General features: G+C 33.9%; 2 protein-coding genes across 3 annotated transcripts in view; one reads left to right on the forward strand and one right to left on the reverse strand.

Annotated features, from left to right (window-relative positions):
• Positions 1–19,484, reverse strand: part of DCP1B (decapping mRNA 1B) — a 55,716-nt gene that overhangs the window by 22,783 nt on the left and 13,449 nt on the right. For both annotated transcript variants that reach the window (XM_044678332.1, XM_044678331.1), the window contains exon 2: positions 8,323–8,389. In XM_044678332.1, coding sequence (XP_044534267.1) covers positions 8,323–8,352 — 30 coding nt within the window. In that variant the 5' untranslated portion in view covers positions 8,353–8,389. The remainder of the gene's footprint in view (positions 1–8,322; positions 8,390–19,484) is intronic.
• The window catches only part of CACNA1C (calcium voltage-gated channel subunit alpha1 C), a 1,013,247-nt gene continuing 1,011,016 nt past the window's right edge, over positions 17,254–19,484 (forward strand). Inside the window, exon 1 of the mRNA XM_044679095.1 lies at positions 17,254–17,389. Within this exon, the coding sequence (XP_044535030.1) occupies positions 17,254–17,389 (136 nt within the window). The remainder of the gene's footprint in view (positions 17,390–19,484) is intronic.

Here is a 19,484-nt window from a genome sequence, read left to right on the forward strand (position 1 = left end):
ATTCTGAATTTTATGTAATCAAAATTGTCTCTCTTATCTTATGATCATTTTTATCCTTTGTTTGGTCAAGAAATCTTCCCCTATTCGTAGATGCAAAAGGTAATTTTTTTCCTTGTTTCTCTAATTTGTTGATGATATCATCTTTTATAATAAGGTGATATATCCATTTGGAGATTATATTTTGATATAAAGTGTGATGTGCTTGTCTAAACCTAATTTATGCCATATTGCTTTCCAGTTTTCCCAGCAATTTTTGTCAAACAGAGACTTTTTAAACATCTGTAGGTTATGCACCAAATTTGTCCCACTGACTAATCTATTCTTTAAAAGTATGAACTTAATTTGAAAACAACTGCTTTGTGGTATAGAGATGTGGTACTACTATACATCTTTTCTTGCCTCTTTTTTCCCCATTATTTTTTTTGAAATTCTTGATCTTTTGTTCCTCTAGTTGACTTTTGTTATTATTTTTATAGCTCTATAAAATAATCCTTTGATAGAGATTGGCATGGTAATGAATAAATAAATTAATGTAAGGAGCACTGTAATTGAAAATATACTGGCTTATTTTTACTCCAGTTGTCTAGATCTGTCTTTATTTCATAAAGTGTATTCTGTAGTTGTATTCATATAGTTCTGGTATGTTTTTCAATGGGCAGACAATATTATTATTTTACATATGCTGTAGTTGTTTTATTTATTTATTGAACTCTTACCTTCTGTCTTAGTATCAATTCTAAGATAGAAGAGTGGCAAGGGATAGGCAATCAGGGTTAAATGACTTGTCCAGAGTCACAAAATTATGAAGTGTTTGTGTCCAGATTTGAACCCAGGTCCTCCTGACTCTAAGCTTGGTGCTCTATCCACTGTGCTACATAGTTGCCCCACTGTAGTCATTTTAAATAGAATTTCCTTATCTTTTTCTGTTGGTTGTGTTTGTAATATATAGAGATGTGGAATTTATTTGAAAGCTTGCTGCTCTGCTAAAGTTATTGTTTTAATTTTTGGTTATCTCTTTAGGGTTTTCTAAACCATAATCATCTGCAAGAGGTGATAGTTTTGGTTATCTTTTGCCTAGTCTTTCCCCCTCAATTTATTTTCAGTTGCTTTATTATAATAGCTGGCATTTCTAGCCTACCTGAAATAGTAATATTGATAATGAACATTTTTGTTTTATCCCTGATCTTGTTGGAAAGATTTTGAGTTTGTCCTGTTTACATATACATTTTTATAATGATAGCTTATGGTTTTAGGTAGATACTACTTATTACATCAAGGAAAATTTTGTTTATCCTTGTTTTCTAGTATTTTAAGGAGGAATAGTTGTTATATACTGTCTTTCTGTGTCTATTTCCATAATCATGATTTTTGTTGTTCATGATATTAATATGGACCATTATGTTTATAGTTTTCCTAATACTGAACCAATTCTGCATTACTGGTCTAAACTAGTCACAGTATATAATCTTTGTATAGCCTTCTTGCTAATATTTTATGTAATATTTTTGCATCAATGTGCATAAAGGATATTAGTTCATAGTTTTGATTCTCCTTGGTTTAGGTATCTAGACAATATATACTATTTGGAATTAAGTGTGCTTTGAATATTTGATAGATATGAATAATATGGAAATAGAATTTGGTGATAATATATGTGTAAACCAGTGAAATTGCTTGTCAACTCCAGGAGGGGGAAGGAAGAGAGGGAGACAATGAGAATCATGTAACCATGGAAAAAATTTTAAAAATAAAATGAATATTTGATAGAATTTGCTTCTAAATCTATCTAGCCTGTTTTTTCTCTCTCTTTGAAATAAATGTATGGCTTATTCAGTTAGCTTCTGTATTTATTGTTCTATTAATTTGAGCATTTTAAATTTTTGTAGTTATTCACTTACTTTATTTAAGTTGTTGGTTTTATTAGCATAGAATGGGGCAAAATAATTCCTAATAATTTTCTTTATTCTTAATTTGTTGTGAATTTACTTTTTCACTTTTGATATTGGCCATTTGGTTTTCCTATTCCATTTTAAATATCAAATTAGCTAATGATTTAATTTCTCAGTTGTTTCTCCTCCTTCCCTCCCACAAAAAAAACTAGCTTCTGGTTTTATTTATTAACTTGACAATGTTGGTCTTCTTTGCTTTTGGTTCTCTTAGACTTGTTTATGATTTTTAGAATTCTATTCTAGTGTAAAACTTGTTGGTTTCCTAGTTTTTTTTTCAGTTATATGCCCAACTAATCAATTTGGTTCTTTTTTTCTTTGGTTGATTAAAGCATTTAGAGAAATAAATTCAGGTAAGGACTGTTTTGGCTATATCTCAAAATTCTGATCTGTTTTTTCATTGCTGTCATTATTTTTAATGAAATTACTTATTATTTCTATTATCTGACTCACCAATTCTTTATGATGAAGTTAGTTTTTAGAGTCCAATTTTAATCCCTTTTGTCAACAGCCTTTTATTGAATATATTTTATTGCAATGTGGTTAATGAAAGGTGTTTACTTTTTCTGTATTTATAAGGTTTTTATGTCCTAATACTTTGTCAATTTTTGTAAAGGTACCATGAAGAGCTGAAAAACACGTGCATTCCTTTCTGTCCCCACTAGAAACTATAGGTGTTTAATATTTCTAAAATTCTGTACAGATCCTTTCAAAACTCTTTGCTCCCAGTCTTCTGTTTACAATGAAGAGGATAATGAGAAACTTGCTCAGCACAAGTGCTCTATGGTTGCTGTATTATTTTTTTCTTCCAAACCCCAATCACAAATGATTACCCTTTCTTTCCATTTATATCCCTCTTTATGATGCTTCCTCTGAGGTTGGAATTTATTTTCCTTTGACTAGTCCCTCCTCCCCTGAATCTATTCTTTTTCTTCTTATGCCTCCTCTTTTCTCTATTCCTTCCTGTATGCCTGATGATTTGAATTCTTTCCACATCAAATTGTATTATGTAATTATATGATTGCATGACCTAATTATAAGAAAGAGTAAGTCATCCCGCTCGTCCTCTCCTTTTCTTTATTAGTGTATTACTTTTCTTCTTGTTTTCCTTTCTGTTAAGATTAAAACATAACAAAACCACCCTTAGGACATCTGTCTTATTTAACTCCCTCTTAATTAACTCTCTCTATTACCTGATGACATTAGGGTTCTGAGGTGACATTTGTATTATCTACCCTAGTTAGAATGTTAATAACATCCTTGTTTGACCTTTTTAGGTTTCTGTTCACAACTGGATTTATATTTCAGAGATTCTATTCAGTCCTGGTATTTTCATTGGGAATGATTACATTAAGGTCCATTTTTTAACCTTGTACAATTAGACATGATTTTGCTGGGAAAGTTATATTTGATTTTAAGTCTGTATCTTTTACCTTATGGTTCAAGTACCTGCTAAATCTTGGGTGATCCAGACTTTTGAAGTACTTGAAGCTCCTTCTTTCGGTATGCATATATATATTTTTTTTTTTACCTAGAAGCTCTGGATTTTGGCTATGACATCCCTAGAAGTTTTCTTTTTTGAGATTTTTTTCCAGGTCGTAACAGGTAGATTCTTTTTATTTTACCTCTTAAAATGTGATATACATGCTTTTAAATCGATATGGCTTACAGGTAGGCCAGTGATTCTTAAATGATCTCTCCTTGATCTGTTTTTCATGTCAGTTCTTTTTAATATGAGGCATCTTGTATTTTCTTCTTTTTTGATTTTTGGCTTTATTAAAAAATTTTTTTGTCTAAAAATTATTAACTCTCATTTGATTTATATTAATTTTCAAAGAGTAGGTTACTAGGATAAAGTTTTGTACTTCTTACTAAAGCTGTTAATTTTCTTTAGAAGTCTTTTCTCTAAAGTTCTCATTTCTTTTCCAATTATTTCATTTCTAGCTGTACCAAAGTCTCAGTCTTTGGTCTGTAAACTGTTCATATTAATTTTTTTGGTGATTTTACTATTATAAATACTCCTTCCTCCAGCCTAGAAGACAATTCCTCTCTGCCTTTTTATCCTGTGCACCACTTCAGTTCTTTTATTATTTCATGAATACCCAGGCTATTTCCTCACTCTTTTTACTTCACCAAGCTATCTCCTTTTCTAGTCAGATATACCCTTGATGATGACTTTCTTGTGACTTCTCCCACAAAAATCATCTCTGCTAATATGCTGCAGTCTACTTAGATCAACCTAGTACACATTCCATTTATCCTTTGGGTTATCTGCTATTTTGACTCTTTTCAGAATGTAGTGTTCCATGGTTCATAAACATACAGCATTGTATTTGAATCTGGGATGCTGGAGGTCATCCAATTCAACCTCCTTATTTTATAGATGAGGAATATGTGGCCCAGAGAGTTTAAATGACTTGACCTACATTATACAAATAATAAACACAGCTAGGATTTGAATTTAGGTCCTCTGACTTTAAGACCATAGTGTTAGAAACAAGATGGACTTGGCAAAGCAAACAGCTTGTGATCAATCAAAATGCTTAAAAAAAACCCAAACAACTGTCTTAGATTTGATACTAAGTATTGGTTTCAAGGTTGAAGAGTAGTAATAGCTAAGTAACCAGGGATAAGTGACTGACCCAGGGTCACAGAGCTAGGAAGTATGTAAGGTTGAATTTGAACCCAGGACCTTCTGTTGCCATGCCTGGTATTCTATCCTTTGAGCCACCTAGCGACCCTGGTCATTCAAAATGTTAAACAGTTTCCAGATTATGAAACAATGGAATCTCTCTTTCCTATTCAATTTTTGTATCCAGTTACTATCTGTAATAGCTATCTATAAATAGGTTATATTAATGAGCTAATTCAATAGACTGGCTATTCAATTGCATATCATTGGGGCAATACATTTTTCCCATCCATTTTATTTTTCTAGTATGGTTGACTAGTCTAGTTTCACCTGATTATTATTATTATTAACAATGAAGAAGATAATGATGATGATGACAATTCACTGAGGAATCCCTATTCTGGGGATTGATACAATCAGTACAATATTATCAGGAAATGGGGGTATCTTGAAAACTTTGCTATGGATAAATAATTACTTTTCTGTTTATGTTCCTACCCCTTTCAATCCAATCTACTCTTTTGGTAGAAGGCTGTGGGGATACTTCTGTATTTGTTTCTATATACGCTGAAGTATTGGAAAAGGAAAAAGAATAGCTAAGGAAAGGAAAAGGAAGCAGAAGATTAGGATGAGGATTATGAAAGGTGAAAATATAAAACAAGTAAACAAAAAATACCCAGTATGTATCACAAACAGAAAAAACTCACCTTGGTATATTCATCTTTGGCCTTGGTGAGCATTCGTAAGATATCCACTTCCTTGCCCTCTCCTGAATTGAGGATCATTGGGGAGATTCCTGCTCTAGCCCCCTGACGTGCTTTCAGTTGCTCATATTGAGTCAGGCTAGAAAGTGAGGGGTATAGAAGTAAACAGAAGGAAAAACTAGAAAAAAAAATAATGGTATAAAAAAAAAAACCACAGGATATGGAGTCAGAGGACCTGAGTTTGAATTCTAACTTCTACTACTTTTGCCAAGTCACTGCTTTTCTGGGCGTCAGGCTCCTCACACTTAAAATAAGTGGTTGTAATGGATTTCTAAGTTTCTTTAGTTCTCTTTATATCAAACTATGGCCTGAAATGACTTAAAAATACTTTTAAAAAGGTAGTTTTAAAAACCATCTTCCTCAATTATTTTCATCTGCTTTTTCTGACATTAGAAATAAGACTAATTAGGAGTCCAAAGAAGTAGAAAGAAATGAGACTTAAGTTATGTGCATACTGACTGCATATCCAAGTCATAACAAAAGAAATGAGAACTTTCTAAAGATTTCTCCCAAGGTAAGACCTATAAACTCAGAAAACCTCTGAAGATATTGCAAAGGAAAGTGAAATCTGGTTCCATACACTGAACTTGGAGCCCCAAAAGAGGGCTGATCTCAATTTAGCTGCTGTAGTTGTTACCTCAGAGAACCCCTGACTCCTACTTCTAAAGCTCAGTCTCAGTGGGGCTATTAAAAATGGGAAGGAATTTTTTTTTTCCTGGTAAGCCTAACAACATAGAGACAGGCCAAAACTGCTCATGTCTTGAAGCTATGAAATCCCCAAAATGGTATTTTTAAACCTACTGATTTGGATCCTATAGTAGGCCAAATCATAAGGAGTGATTGGTTACTCACCTAAAGTTAATGAAGCCTGTAAACCACACCTGGAATAAAGTTAACAATCTTGCTAGCAAATAGCTCCAGATTGCTATATTAGGAAATAAAAAAGCTCCAAAAGTAAATGACTGGTGCCTGGGAGAGAAGGCTTTTGTGTAGGCTAAGCCATACCAATTCCAGGGCATATTGTTCCTCAGATCCAATACAAACTCCTACCACACCCATTGCCTGACCTTTCTTTTCTGGACACAACTCTGACTCAAAACCTACATCCTGAAATCTGTATCCTAAAACTGTTTCTTTATCCTTTCAGAAAGCCAAGTAAACTTATATTCAACTTGATATTCCTATGTTTGTATGTTTCATTTTCTGGGAATCCTAGGTCTTGTCTCTTGGCCCTATAGCAAGCTCCAGGCATTACTGAGTGACTGGAGTAGCCTTACTTATATCTGGCCTACAAGAAATATTAAGTCTACCTTGAATCCATGGTGGTCAAGGCCAGAGATTTTACTGAAGAACCTCAGCTTAACTGACAGTCTTGAATCTACAAAAATCAACCATTAACTGCTAGTGATTTTTTTATTTAGTAGTAAGTACGGCAGAATTCTGATCTATATCCAATACTATTATTATAAAACCACTACACAGTTTACAAAAGCATGAATATTCTGAAAATTAGTCATAAACATACTTCAGCTAGCTAATTAAAATTCAGCATTACAAGCCAATTTCTCAGAAATTAAAGATAATGAAAAGAAGACTCCCTTCACACACTGTGTCTTTTGGCCAGATTTTAACAACTACATTTGTGTTGACATTTCAATGTGGTCAGCAATGATCAAAGTCATCTTTGATAAATATAGTCATAGTCAAACTCATTTTGTTCTGAGGTTTTTATTCATTACCATGAATAGGACAGAAATAATTATCTCAGAGTAAACAGATCTGAGAGCTCCAGAACTGACTAAATGAGTAACCAACGGAAAAGCAAGCAATAATAGGTGCACTAGGGTCAATCAGTAGAATCAGTCTTGAACAGCAATGGCAGCTCACCCCAAAGGGGACATATTTGGCTGTATATTCATAGAGTCTTACTAGGACAGGGATCGAACTGGACATGTGACTTCCTTGGCAGTGGGAACTCTCTTTAAATTCTGCTACCAAATATACACCTTTTCTTCAGTTTAAGAGAGTTGATAAGTGCAAGAGTGTCAAACTCAAACAGATTTCTGTTAAGTAATGATTTAGAAATCTACAAAGTAACATTATTTATGTACTATGTTTCTATTTATACTGTTAAACATTTCCCTCTTACATTGTAATCTATGCCACACTTGGGAATTTTCTCTCTCATATAGCCACTTCTAGCCTAGAGCACTGAGAGTTAAGTGACTTGACTTCATCCCACAGCCAATAAGTGTCTAAGGTAAGTCTTCTTGGTTCCAAATTTAGCTCTCTATATACACTATGCCATGTTGCCTCTCAGGGGCACTATTAGAATTAAAAAAAAAAAGGATAATAGCATGTTAGCATGAAATTCTACAATGATCAATAATAGAAACAATTCCTAAGAGATGAGAAAGGAAAAAACTGCCTTAGTACAAGTATGGTTTTATTACTGAAAAAATTAAAGTCTTCTAGGAAATAGTAAAGTGAAAACAAGTGGGAAAATTTGGTGGTGGAAAAGAGAAATCAAATTCAGTGCAGAAAAAGGAGAAAGAATTCTAGAAAATGTGAATCTTCCAGTATTTCTTGCAAAACCTTTGCTTTTCCTTTTTCTCTTTACAGATATGTAGGCTACTTATTTTCCAAAACAAAAAAAAAACCTACATTTAAAAAGGGAAAAATAACTATATTTCATTAGAAGAGATAAAGTCCTATTTGGGAATCACTGATACTTTACACAGTACCTGAAAAAGTAGGTTGAATTGTTAGCTTATATATTACATGAAAGTAAAAGTACCAGCAGATATCTATGTCTATTTTGTAATAAAATTTATAATATTAAGTATTTAATAACATTAAACATTAGTGTTTAATTTATCATTATGAAATGTTTCTAGAAAGAGATATTTCACAAACATTAAAATGTATTTATGTATGTGTGAGTGTATATAAATAAAAACAGCTGCCTATCACTACTCACGTTTTCATGAGTTCTGCGATTCTTTGGCATTCTTCCTTATCGTAAAACCAGATTCCATAAATGGACACTGAAAAAACACAAACATAAATCATGACCATCTTCTTAACCACAAACCCAGCAGTGGTATAGCTGGATCAAAGGGCAGGCAGTCTTTTAAAGCCCTTTCAATAGTTCCAAATTACTCTCCAGAATGGTTGGATTAATATACAACTCCACCAGCAGTGTATTAGTATCTTAATTTTGCTACATCCCCTTCAACATTTATTATTTTCCTTTGCTTCCATATTGGCTAGTCTGAGAGGTGTAAGGTGGTACCACAGAGTTGTCTTTATTTGCATTTCTCTATTTGGGAGGGATTTAGAACACTTTTCATGTGATTATTGATAATTTTGATTTCTTCTTCTGAAAACTGCCTATTCATATCCCTTGACCAATTTGTCAATTGGGGAATGGCTTGATTTTTTGTAAATTTGATTAGTTCCTTATATGTTTGGGAAATTAAACCTTTGTCAGAGAGTTTTGTTATGAAATGTTTTCCCCAGTTTGTTGCTTTCCTTCTAATTTTGGTTGCATTGGTTTTGTTTGTACAAACACTTTTTAATTTGATATAATCAAAAGTCATTCATTTTACATTTTGTAATATTCTCTATTTCTTGCTTGGTCTTAAATTACTTCCTTTCCCACAGATCTGGCAGGTATACTATTCTATGGTTCACCTAATTTCTTTATGATTTCACTCTTTATATTTAAGTTATTTACCCATTTTGAATTTATCTTGGCATAGAATGTGGGATATTGGTCTAAACCTGATTTTTCCCATACTGTTTTCTAATTTTCCCAGCAGTTTTTGTCACATAGTGAGTTCTTGTTCCAAAAGGGTTTTTTAGACAATGAAATAACATTTTAAGTAGCAGAAGAACATTTTTCCTCGAAGTATTTTTTTCTTTAAAAGTTTTTTAAAAATTAATATTTTAAAAAAATTAATATTTACTTTTCTCTCTGTCCTATCCTTTCCCAATCCCAGTAGCAAAAAAAGAAAAAAACCCTTATAATAATTATGCAGAGTCAGAAAAAAAATTCATGTTGCATGCTAGTCCCTTTGGCATGTTGGTGGCCCAATATTACTGAGTTTTGGTCACTATCATCTCCCCTTTTTCTGGATTATGTTCTCCCTCCCCCTTTGAATCATCAAGCCTGGCTTTCTGTTTTCACAAGCTCTTTTCAAAAAAAGAATCCATAAACTTTGCTTTTGTTCTACAAGGAAAAATGCACTTTTTCCATAAAGAGGTTATAACAAATCAATGGGAAATGTTATAAAACTTAAAAGCTTTATCACTAATTTGAAATCTTTACCTATAATAGATTCATCTTTAAAATCAACTTGCCCAGCTCTGTCTGGGATGGATGTTGGTTAGTTCTCAGTTTCTAGACAATGAATTTAGTTTCACAAAGAGTGCCATTCTAAAATGTACTTTCTATGTCTTATTTCTAGGAACCCCTGGACTTAAGGAGAATTCCTTCTGGATGAGCCCCTTCTCCACAAAATAGATTGTGAGAGGATAGGGAAAGTAAGATGGTATAATGTCCTTGATTACAAGATGGTAAAGCCCTTTACCTCTTTGGGCACTCTAATATTCTTCCTTCTGTGTGAGATTTTAAGCAGCTTATAGTCATCTCCCTTGGAAACTGTTTCTTGAATGTAACTCTTGGCTAAAAGGGTCAGTTGTATAGAACCTTCTCTTGATTGGTTTAGATTAGTTTATTCAATGCCCCATGCCTACATGGGTTCAGAGTTGGTGAGAGTTGAAGAGAGGAGAGAGCCAGGATTTGAGGGCTTCTAGCCTTTACTCATCTACAAATAGGGATATTAATAGCACTTATCTTCTTGGGTTGTTGTGAAAATCAAAGGAGATAATAATTATACAGTCTTTATCACTGTGCCTGGCACACAGTAAACACTATATAAATGTTAGCTATTATTATTAGCTATTTGTCAGAGTGTAGTTAGGTGGCAAAATAGATAAAGAGTGCTAGGCCTGGAGTCAGGAAGACCCAAGTTCAAATGCAGACTCAGCTGCTTATTAACTCTGTGAACCTGGGCAAGTCATTTAACCCTGTTTGTTTCAGCTTCCTCGTCTGAAAAATCACTGGAGAAGGAAAAGGCAAACCAACCCCAATATCTAGGAAAATTCCAAATGAGTCATGAAGAGTCAGACCCAACTCAACAACAAATTTGTCAGAGAAGATACGCCATTCTAACCTCTCTTTGGGTTACTAAAGGGAAAGATGCTGAGAAGAAGCTGAAATGTAGAGGAGCTACATTTATGAAAAAAAAAAAAAAACTGCAAACTTCCAGAAAGAAAAAATTTAGGTACCCAGGAATGGCAACTAACACTCAAGATTAAGATGGGAAACTTCTTTGTAAATGACTGGTCAAACTGGAATATAATATTCCAAAAGGTCAGAGAGATTCTGTAAAACTCAGGAAAGTAATACAAATAAGAAAAAAAAAACTGGTCCTTTTATGCATAAAATTTTCAAGTATTCCTGATCAAAAAACTAAAGATAAATAGGAACTCTGAAATATAAAGTCCCCCCAAACCTAAAAAATCAAATTTATTTGAGTAATTGGAAGGAACTATATAATGCACTAATACTAACATTTTAAATGGGGAAGAAGAAATGTCTTCAGAGTATTGAGATAATTTAAAAAGAAAAACATGAGTCCAAGAGAGGTAGTGTTTCTGTTCTAAGGATTTTAAAAATGAAAAGAGAAGGGAAGGTAAAGAAAGGTAAGAACACAATAGTATAGTTAGAGGGAAGAAGAGGAATGGAAATGGCTATTTCTCATAATTTAGGTGCATAAGAATTTACAAACATGGAGGAAGGGGTCATGAAAGTAGGCAACAGAAGAATTTCATTCTTATCTTAAAACAAAGAGGAGTAGTATGTGTGTATATGTATACATACACACACTTGATTCAGAAATATATCAGACTAACTCCACCAAAATACATGTAATGTGGAGAAGAGGTAGTCAAGAGAGAGGATAATATATTGAGGTGGGAATAGTCACAAGCAAAATAAACTTTTTGATCTTGAAGAAGAGGAAAGTAAAGAACTAGAATCAAACGGGGGTTCCTTTGATGACCCCTTAGATAATAGGAGATTGATGAACAAATTATTACTGCAACATAAGAAATAACAAGGGATGATTTCAGAAAATTCTGAGCAGTAAGAATTGACTCAGGCAGCTAGGTGGCACAGTGAATATAGAGTGCCAGGCCTAGAGAAAGGAAATGGCAAACTACTCTAATATCTTTGCTAAGAAAACTCCAAACTGAGTCACGAAGAGTTGGACTCAACTGAAAAATGAACGAATAACAAAGAATTGACTCTGTGAAGGAAACAGACCTGGGAGAACAATTCAAACAACAATAAGGACAATATTGTAATGGAAGACAACTCCAAAAGGCTTAAGAATTCTGATCAAATTACTAAAAATCAGTCCCATTTCCAGAGGAGCTATGATGACAGATATAACATGTTTCCTGGCTGCACGGTGATGTATTCAAGAGTGGAATAAGACAAACATTTTAGGCCAGGGCCACTGTGTAGATTCTTTTTGCTTTACTATGTTTATTTGCTACAAAGTTCCGCCCCCTTCAGTCCATTGGGAAGCATGAGTTGAAGGGATTACTGATTCCCTCTCTACCCAACCCCCACTGAGAGGGATAGTGTAAAGTTTTTTAAATGCACAAAACAGGAGGAAGCACAGGCAAGCAGGGCAGTTTAAAATATGTAGAATTTTTTAAAAAATAAAAAGCTTGTGGTATGAAGTAGAAGATTTTGCATTTTTGTACAGAATCTTCTTTTTGGGTTTGTGCCCATGGAAATGGCTCTTTTTAGGTGTTTTAAGTTTAAAATGAAAAAAAAATCTTGTTATATTCTGCTTTCTAGTATATTCTATCATTTTTGTTTATTTGTTTTATGGGTAAGTTCATTTCATTTGTAATTTATTCTAAATAAAAAACCCCACTAAATGAAACGAGAATTCCCACATATATTGTGGAAAAGAAAAAGGTTGTACTAGAAACTGAATATTATGTACTGTTTGCTTTTCTTTTTTTTAAGTATACAATATATTTTGACATAATTCTGAAGCTGTAGTGCTCGTCTGTGACTCTTTCTGGCCCTTCTTTTGTTCTTTTCTTTTCTGAGGGGGTGGGTGGTGATGAGAATCCTATTCCCAATACTCCTCTAAACTGCCTTCTCTGAAATTAAAAGTAAAATGAAAAAATAAAACCCCTTAGCACAAACATACATTGTTTAGAAAAAAAATTTCCACACTGGCTATGTGCATACATACTTTGCCTGCTTATGTCTTTTAATCAAATTTATTTTGTCATTTCCTTATCTGATGTCATGATTACTACCACTGTTTCTTTTTTAATTCAGTTGATAACAAAAAATTTTGCTCTAGCAAAATCTGAACTTATCACAGGTTTTGATTATCTTTATTCTTTCTTTTTAACACCTTCAATAACATTTGTTTTGCTTATGACTAATCTCTCCCTGAATTTATCCTCCCCTCCCCCCCTTCCCAGTTCCCTCCTATAACAAATTCTTTGTGTGTTTGTGTGTGACAGACCCTTTTTTGACTGGTTAAAGTGAGGATTAAGTAATACCCATCACCCCCATCCTCATTTGTGTAGTCTTACTTTCACATCCTTATTTTAATATTGTCTTGGATTCACCAAGGTTCTCTTTGCACCATTCTGGTTTTAGGAAGAATCTATTACTTGGGCAAGGGTTTCCATCTTCCTCATCTATCATGACATTTATATAGTGCCAACTAAGTACCAGGCACTGTGCTAAATGCTTTACAATTATTATCTCATATGAGCCTCACCACAACACCAAGAGGTAGAAGCTATTATTATGCCCATTTTGCAGTTGGGGAAACTGAGGCAAACAAAAGTTAAGTGACTTTCTTAGAGTTACACAGCTAATAAATGTCTGAGGCTGGATTTGAACCTAGGTCTTCCTGACTTTAGGCCCAGCATTCTATCTACCACACCACATAGTTTCCCTATAGTCTGTTCTAAGCTATATGTTCTAATTCTTTCCTCCAGTTTTTATTTCACTTATAATTTTATTTTTTATCTATTGTTTAATTTCTTCCAGGTACTTTTTTAGTACTTGAGGCCAAAACATTCTTTTCTCTGAGGTTTTGCTTTCAGTTGTTATAGAATTATTAACTTTTGGCTTATCTCTTGGGCATCTCCTGATCCATCATAGTTCTCTACTTTATTTTGGGTCATCTTCTGTTTATTCTTATCTTTATTTTCAGTTGCTGATTTGAGACTTCATATCAGGCCTAGCCTCTACTCCCTCACAAACTCTTGGATGGATGGTCAAGCCTTACTTATTCCTGACCTCAACTTCCTATACTTCTGCTGCTGACTTCCACCTCTCTTTATGTGTCTGTTCTCAGGAAAGTTTAACTCTGTTCCTTCCTTAGACTTCACCCTCTGTTCCTTCTGTCTAACCCCAGTAGTTTCATAGTGCTTTGGTCATTAGAGTCCTTATATGTTTCAGATCAAGTTGTTTTGGACTTCTGGTTCAGTGTGGGCATCTGGTTTAGAGTGTTGCCTGTCTCAGCCCTGAGGGTTTCTGACCTATCCCCTCATCCCCTAGAAATTCCCTGATAGAATATTCCAGACTTCTTGCCTCCTAGGAACAAGATGCTAAAGGTTTCAGATAAGAATGGAATTTTTGTCAGAGTACAGGCAGACTTATTTATTTACCTGCTACTAACTTCAAGGGTACTAGTGTTACTGGCTCCTATCCCTGAACCCACGGATTTTAACCTCCATGGAGGTTCCTTATCTGAATACTAAGGATTTCTTACCATGCTAAGAATGGAGAGCTGATGATTTCAGTTGCCCTTCAAGCACTTCTGGTCAGAATGCTAGCAAATGTTAGCTAATTAGCCTCACTAAATTTGTCTCTTATTGGTTTCCCTAGTGGAGGGATCTTGCAAAATTCTGTATTTGTTTTTTTGTGCAGTTCTGTGCTAGATAAGGCCTTTTAAGATTTTTGTTGAAGTATATGTTGGAAAGCCAAGACTCCAAATGATCTTTTATGCCTCCATCTAAATCAAAGGTCCATTCTCTCCCTCTTGATATCAACTCCTTTGGATCTTGGTCTTGGGTCTCTTCTAAATTCTCTGAACTCTTTTTTGGTTTCTTGTCCTTTCCCTTCCTCCATTTCCCCACCTCAAGGTCTTATTCTTGGTCCTTTGGTCATCTCTCTACCCTTGTCTCATAGCATCAAGTATCATCTCTACCAAAAATGACTCCCACATCTTTATGACTACCCCTAAAGGTCTCCCTAGAGATCTAGCAATGTATTTGCAAAAGCTTGTTACAGATCCTACTCTGGATATTGTGCCTTTGTCTCAAATGCAGAGGCTTTGTGGTACAGTAGAGTGCTAGACTTGGGAGTTAGAATGACTTAATTTCAAATCCTTCAGTGGCTTACTAGTTGTGGGCTCTAAACACATCACTTAAGCTTTTGGAACTACAATTTTCTCATCTGTCAAATGAGGGAGTTGGACCTAATGCCTGTGAGGTCCCTTTCAAGTCTAAATCCTTGATCCTAAGTCCAAAATTAAAGTGATTATCTTCCCTACAGAATTTCACTTCCCTATTTCTGCTGATCTGTCCAATATTATCTTACTCAGACATATAATCTCCATCTTTTTTAACTTTTTCTTTTTTAATATCCCCCTACCATCCAATCAAATACCCAAGTCCTACCAATTGTATTTTAACAATATATCTCATGTCATGTCATCCCTCTCTACTCAACTACTACCACACTAGTTCAGGACTTCATTATCTCTGACCTATAATATAAGAGGCTCTAATTGCTGTTACTTCTTCCCTCACCAAACCATCCTTTATTTTGCCATCCAAATATTTCCTAGTACTATCATATTATATAAATTCTCTAATCAAAATTCTTCAAGGGTTCCCCAAAATCTACTGAATAAGATATAAACTACTCACATTATCCTTCAAAAGGCCTAATACAATCTAGGTCCAACCAAATAAATGTTGATTGACTGTTTATATAATATATCTTTCCACTGTATTTCATACTCTCTCCCACTTCTTATACATATTATTCCAGAAAAATTAGGATATTTTCTACTTCTCCCTTCCCCCCAATTCCTCTTCTTTCCTTTCCTATCTTTGGCCTTTTTCCTATGTTGTCCCTCATGCCTAGCATGGACTCCAAACTTTTCTTCTCCATCTGTTTTGAGCCCCTCCCTTCTTTCAATGTCTGAATCAGGAAGTGCTTCCAGTATGAAGCCTTCCTCAGTTTTCTCCACCCTAGTTTAAAGTGCATTCCTCTTGTATAAATTACTTTAATACAAGTCTGCATCCTTGCCCCTTCCCTCTACTCATTAGTTTGTGAGCTAATACATGCATAGGGATAATTAGGTGTCACAGTGGAGAGAGTGCCAGGTCTGAAGTGAGAAAGACTCATGTTCCTTAGTTCAACTCTGATCTCAGACACTTCCTAGTTCTGTGATCTTGACTAAGTCACTTAACCTGGTCTTCCTCAGTTTCTTATCTCAAAATGAGCTAGAGAAAGAAATAGCAAAGCACTCCAGTATCTTTACCAAAAAGATCTTGAATGGGGTCATAAAAAGTTGGACATAACTAAAAATGATTGAACAACAAAAGAGGAATGAAATCTGTGTACTATTTGTCTTTAGAGCCCTTGGATTTAGAATAATGCCTTGCACATGGAAAGTACTTAAATATTTGTTGAACTGAATTGAATTATAAGTTTCAGACTACTATTTGTGGCGTTTGACATGAGGAACAAGGTCCTCAGCAAGGTAAGGTGCCAAGAAAACTGTTAATATATACTAGCAGGGCAATTTGACATTGTCAGTACCATAGCATAATTGAAATGAGGATTTGGGAAAGGAAAGTGCTAGGAAAACATCTTTAAAATGTCAAAAGGGAAGGAGAAAAAAATATGTTTCCTGGAAATTATTTTAAGACATGGAGGAGACTTCTCTATATCAGGAAACATTTTCTGGCTATTTAGCTACACAAAATAGCTAAATAGCAACATAGTTTTAGTATTAAAATGGGATCATTTGAAATAGTCTTTTATTTCTGAGTAAAGTTTAATATGAACGTCAAGTTTAGTATCAGGAAATGCTAGCCCAAACTACTGGCCCAGTGCTAGGCAGTGAAACATTACAGTGTAATAATGAAGTGAAATACCTCAGGATCATTCCACCCCTACTTCCTGTTTCTTTCAATAAAATATTTTCATGATTTAAGCAGAATTCCACCAGGACCAATGTAGTGAATTTCATTAATGTTAAAAGTTTAAAAGAAGTTTTCTGCCAAGGCCTCCATACCTCTAGACAAATTTGTTGCTCTTCCCCAAAAGAGATTATATCAAACTAGCTGGTGTTAGTGTATAAAAACCAGAGCACCTCATGCTTCAAGAAGGTGAGGAGCTGACAAGCTGACACAGGCCATAATTTTGTACTTCAATCCAAGTTTTTTTTTTTTTTTTGGATAAAAATGATCTGACTTGGGCAGACAGTGGGCACTACAGTAAAGAAGTAAAAGGACAAGAATGAAAAGGTCTCTTTTAGTTAGAAAAATGAATTAAAAATTCTTTTTTATTTAAGAAGAATTTTTACAGCAGAAATGGAAATGTTTACAGAAACATAAAGAATGTGATCATAGAAACTTACAGAATAAGACGTAACAGACATGTTTTCTGTTTTTAAAACTTAAATTCGGAAAAATTCTGAAACAGGATTCAATTTTTTTTTAAATTTCAACAAAACAATCATTTACATAGGACGATATTTGGAAATTTACAATGTTTCAAGCTTTTAAGTCAACCACTCCTGCATATCAGTCACTACCTAATCACCTTCCAGCAGAAACAGAGGAGAAGTTTAAAGGTACTTTGGTGCATGAAGTTCATCTCAACTGTTTTTACATTTCACATGAAGGTAAGAAAGTCAGTAATGATGTATGTAAAGAATAGGAAAGACCAGCTGAAGTTTATTGAATTGCATCTTATTTATATTTAAGTATATATATGTATGTATATATGTTATATTCAATCACAGTACAGATACTTCTTTGGCATTTACATGGGTATCTAACACAGACTTCCAATAATATTAAAGTTTGAGGCCTGAGGTACTACTACCTAATAAATATATAAACTCATATCCTTGTAATATGTCATGCTATAGAAATTCTCAGATCTAAGGTGTTAAATTGTCAGCCTCAACAGGTGCATCAAGCATCTATTTAACTTAAAACATTCCTTCTACTTCTCTTTTAATTATTATGTAAAGAAGATGGAAATTTTAGTCAGTCTTCCAGGGTGAATTTATGTAGAGCAAGTCAGTTATGATTAGGCTGGTGATTTTATTGTTGTTTTTCTATTTTGCTGAAAAGACAAAAATATTCAATTTCAAGATGTTAAAAGCATGTGCACTTGGATTTTTAAAGATCATGCATTCAAAAACTTATTTGTCATCATCTGACTCTTTGTAGTGTGACATACAACTTAACTGAAAGGTTCTTGAATATATAGTGTATATTTTTTATAAGTATCTCTACATAATCTGATCTTTTAAAACATCTTTGTATCCCCATTACTAAGTATGTGCTTGTCACATAGTAATTAAGCACTGACTGCTCTATATTTTACCCTAAAGACTTTTCAGTTCTCAATCTTGGAAACAAATCTTTGATGTGGTTTGTTTATTACCTAATAAGGATCAATGTTGTTGCTTACTTAATTTTAAAGAATAGGGGCACATTCCTCTGTATTTAGGCAAAAGATAATATACATATACTGGTTTAGGAAAAGTTTTTCAGGACATTACAGGTGCTTGTATCTTGTTATGCTCTTTTCCTTTTTCACAATATTGCCAAAAACAACTGGAAAGAAGTTTTCGTGGTTGGCATACTGCATTCATTATATTTTTGTAGTTTTTTCTTTTTTGAACTAGGATTTTTAAAAACGGAGAACAAGGCAATTAAATTTAAGATTCCCCAAGTCTTTGGACAGAGCCCTTGGAATATGTCTTCAAAAGCTCATTTCTTTATGAGGAAGTAAATAGAATGAATATCTCAATATAAGAACTAAGAATGCTAAATCATTAATTTATATGTGGCTCTATATATGTACATATATAGACATATATATGTGTATATACATCTGTAGGTATATGTATATATAAAATATACATGTATATCTGTAAAGAGGAAAAGAGAGCAGTTCTAATTGTTACATTATTTTTTAGCTTGTTACATGTTTAAAAAAATGTGATTATGCATAAGGCAGACGTGTATATACAGACAGAGGTACACACATAGATACACTCTACTTTTAATATATATCATATATATACACACACACACACACATATAAGTGCTTAATAAATAGTGCTGACAATTGATAATAATATAGTATAATATTTCTATTCCAAAAGGTTACAAAGTGTTTTGGAAAGTTCACAATGGTCAGAAGAATGGATAGTCACATTTTAAAATGAATTTAGCTTCCTTAAAGTTGACTAGGATCTATTTACATAACTTGTCATCTTGAAAGGGCACTTGCATTGCTTCTAAAAAAAAAAAGGACAAGGAGAAAAACTAAATGAGCTTCTGTCTCTGCCTTCTTACTACATATGCCTATCTTATCTTAAAGGATGTCTGGAATTCCCAGTGTTGGCAGTACACTTGCAGCAGTGAATGTTGAGGTCAACTGTTTTGTTGCCCATGCACTGACAGCCATAGATGGGAAATGAAGCCTATGCTTGGCTGGTGGCATGCTGAATTTGCACTACCAGACCATTCTGAATGTTTTGTACTGAGTGCTTTCCTTCCCTTCAGCACGTTTTAACTAATGCCTTTAATGTATTATTCTTTTATCCCTCTTCTTAGCTTTTCTGACCAAACAGGGGCATAATCTAATAAGATAGAAAATCTTTACTGGCCAGTGGCAAGCGACATAGCACTGTTATCTTTGGTCTCTGGGTCTGTTTCTTTTCACATGACATAGAGTTTTTACTATGTCTCACAAAT

Source organism: Gracilinanus agilis, chromosome 5 (assembly GCF_016433145.1).
Source record: "Gracilinanus agilis isolate LMUSP501 chromosome 5, AgileGrace, whole genome shotgun sequence".
Taxonomy (NCBI): domain Eukaryota; kingdom Metazoa; phylum Chordata; class Mammalia; order Didelphimorphia; family Didelphidae; genus Gracilinanus; species Gracilinanus agilis.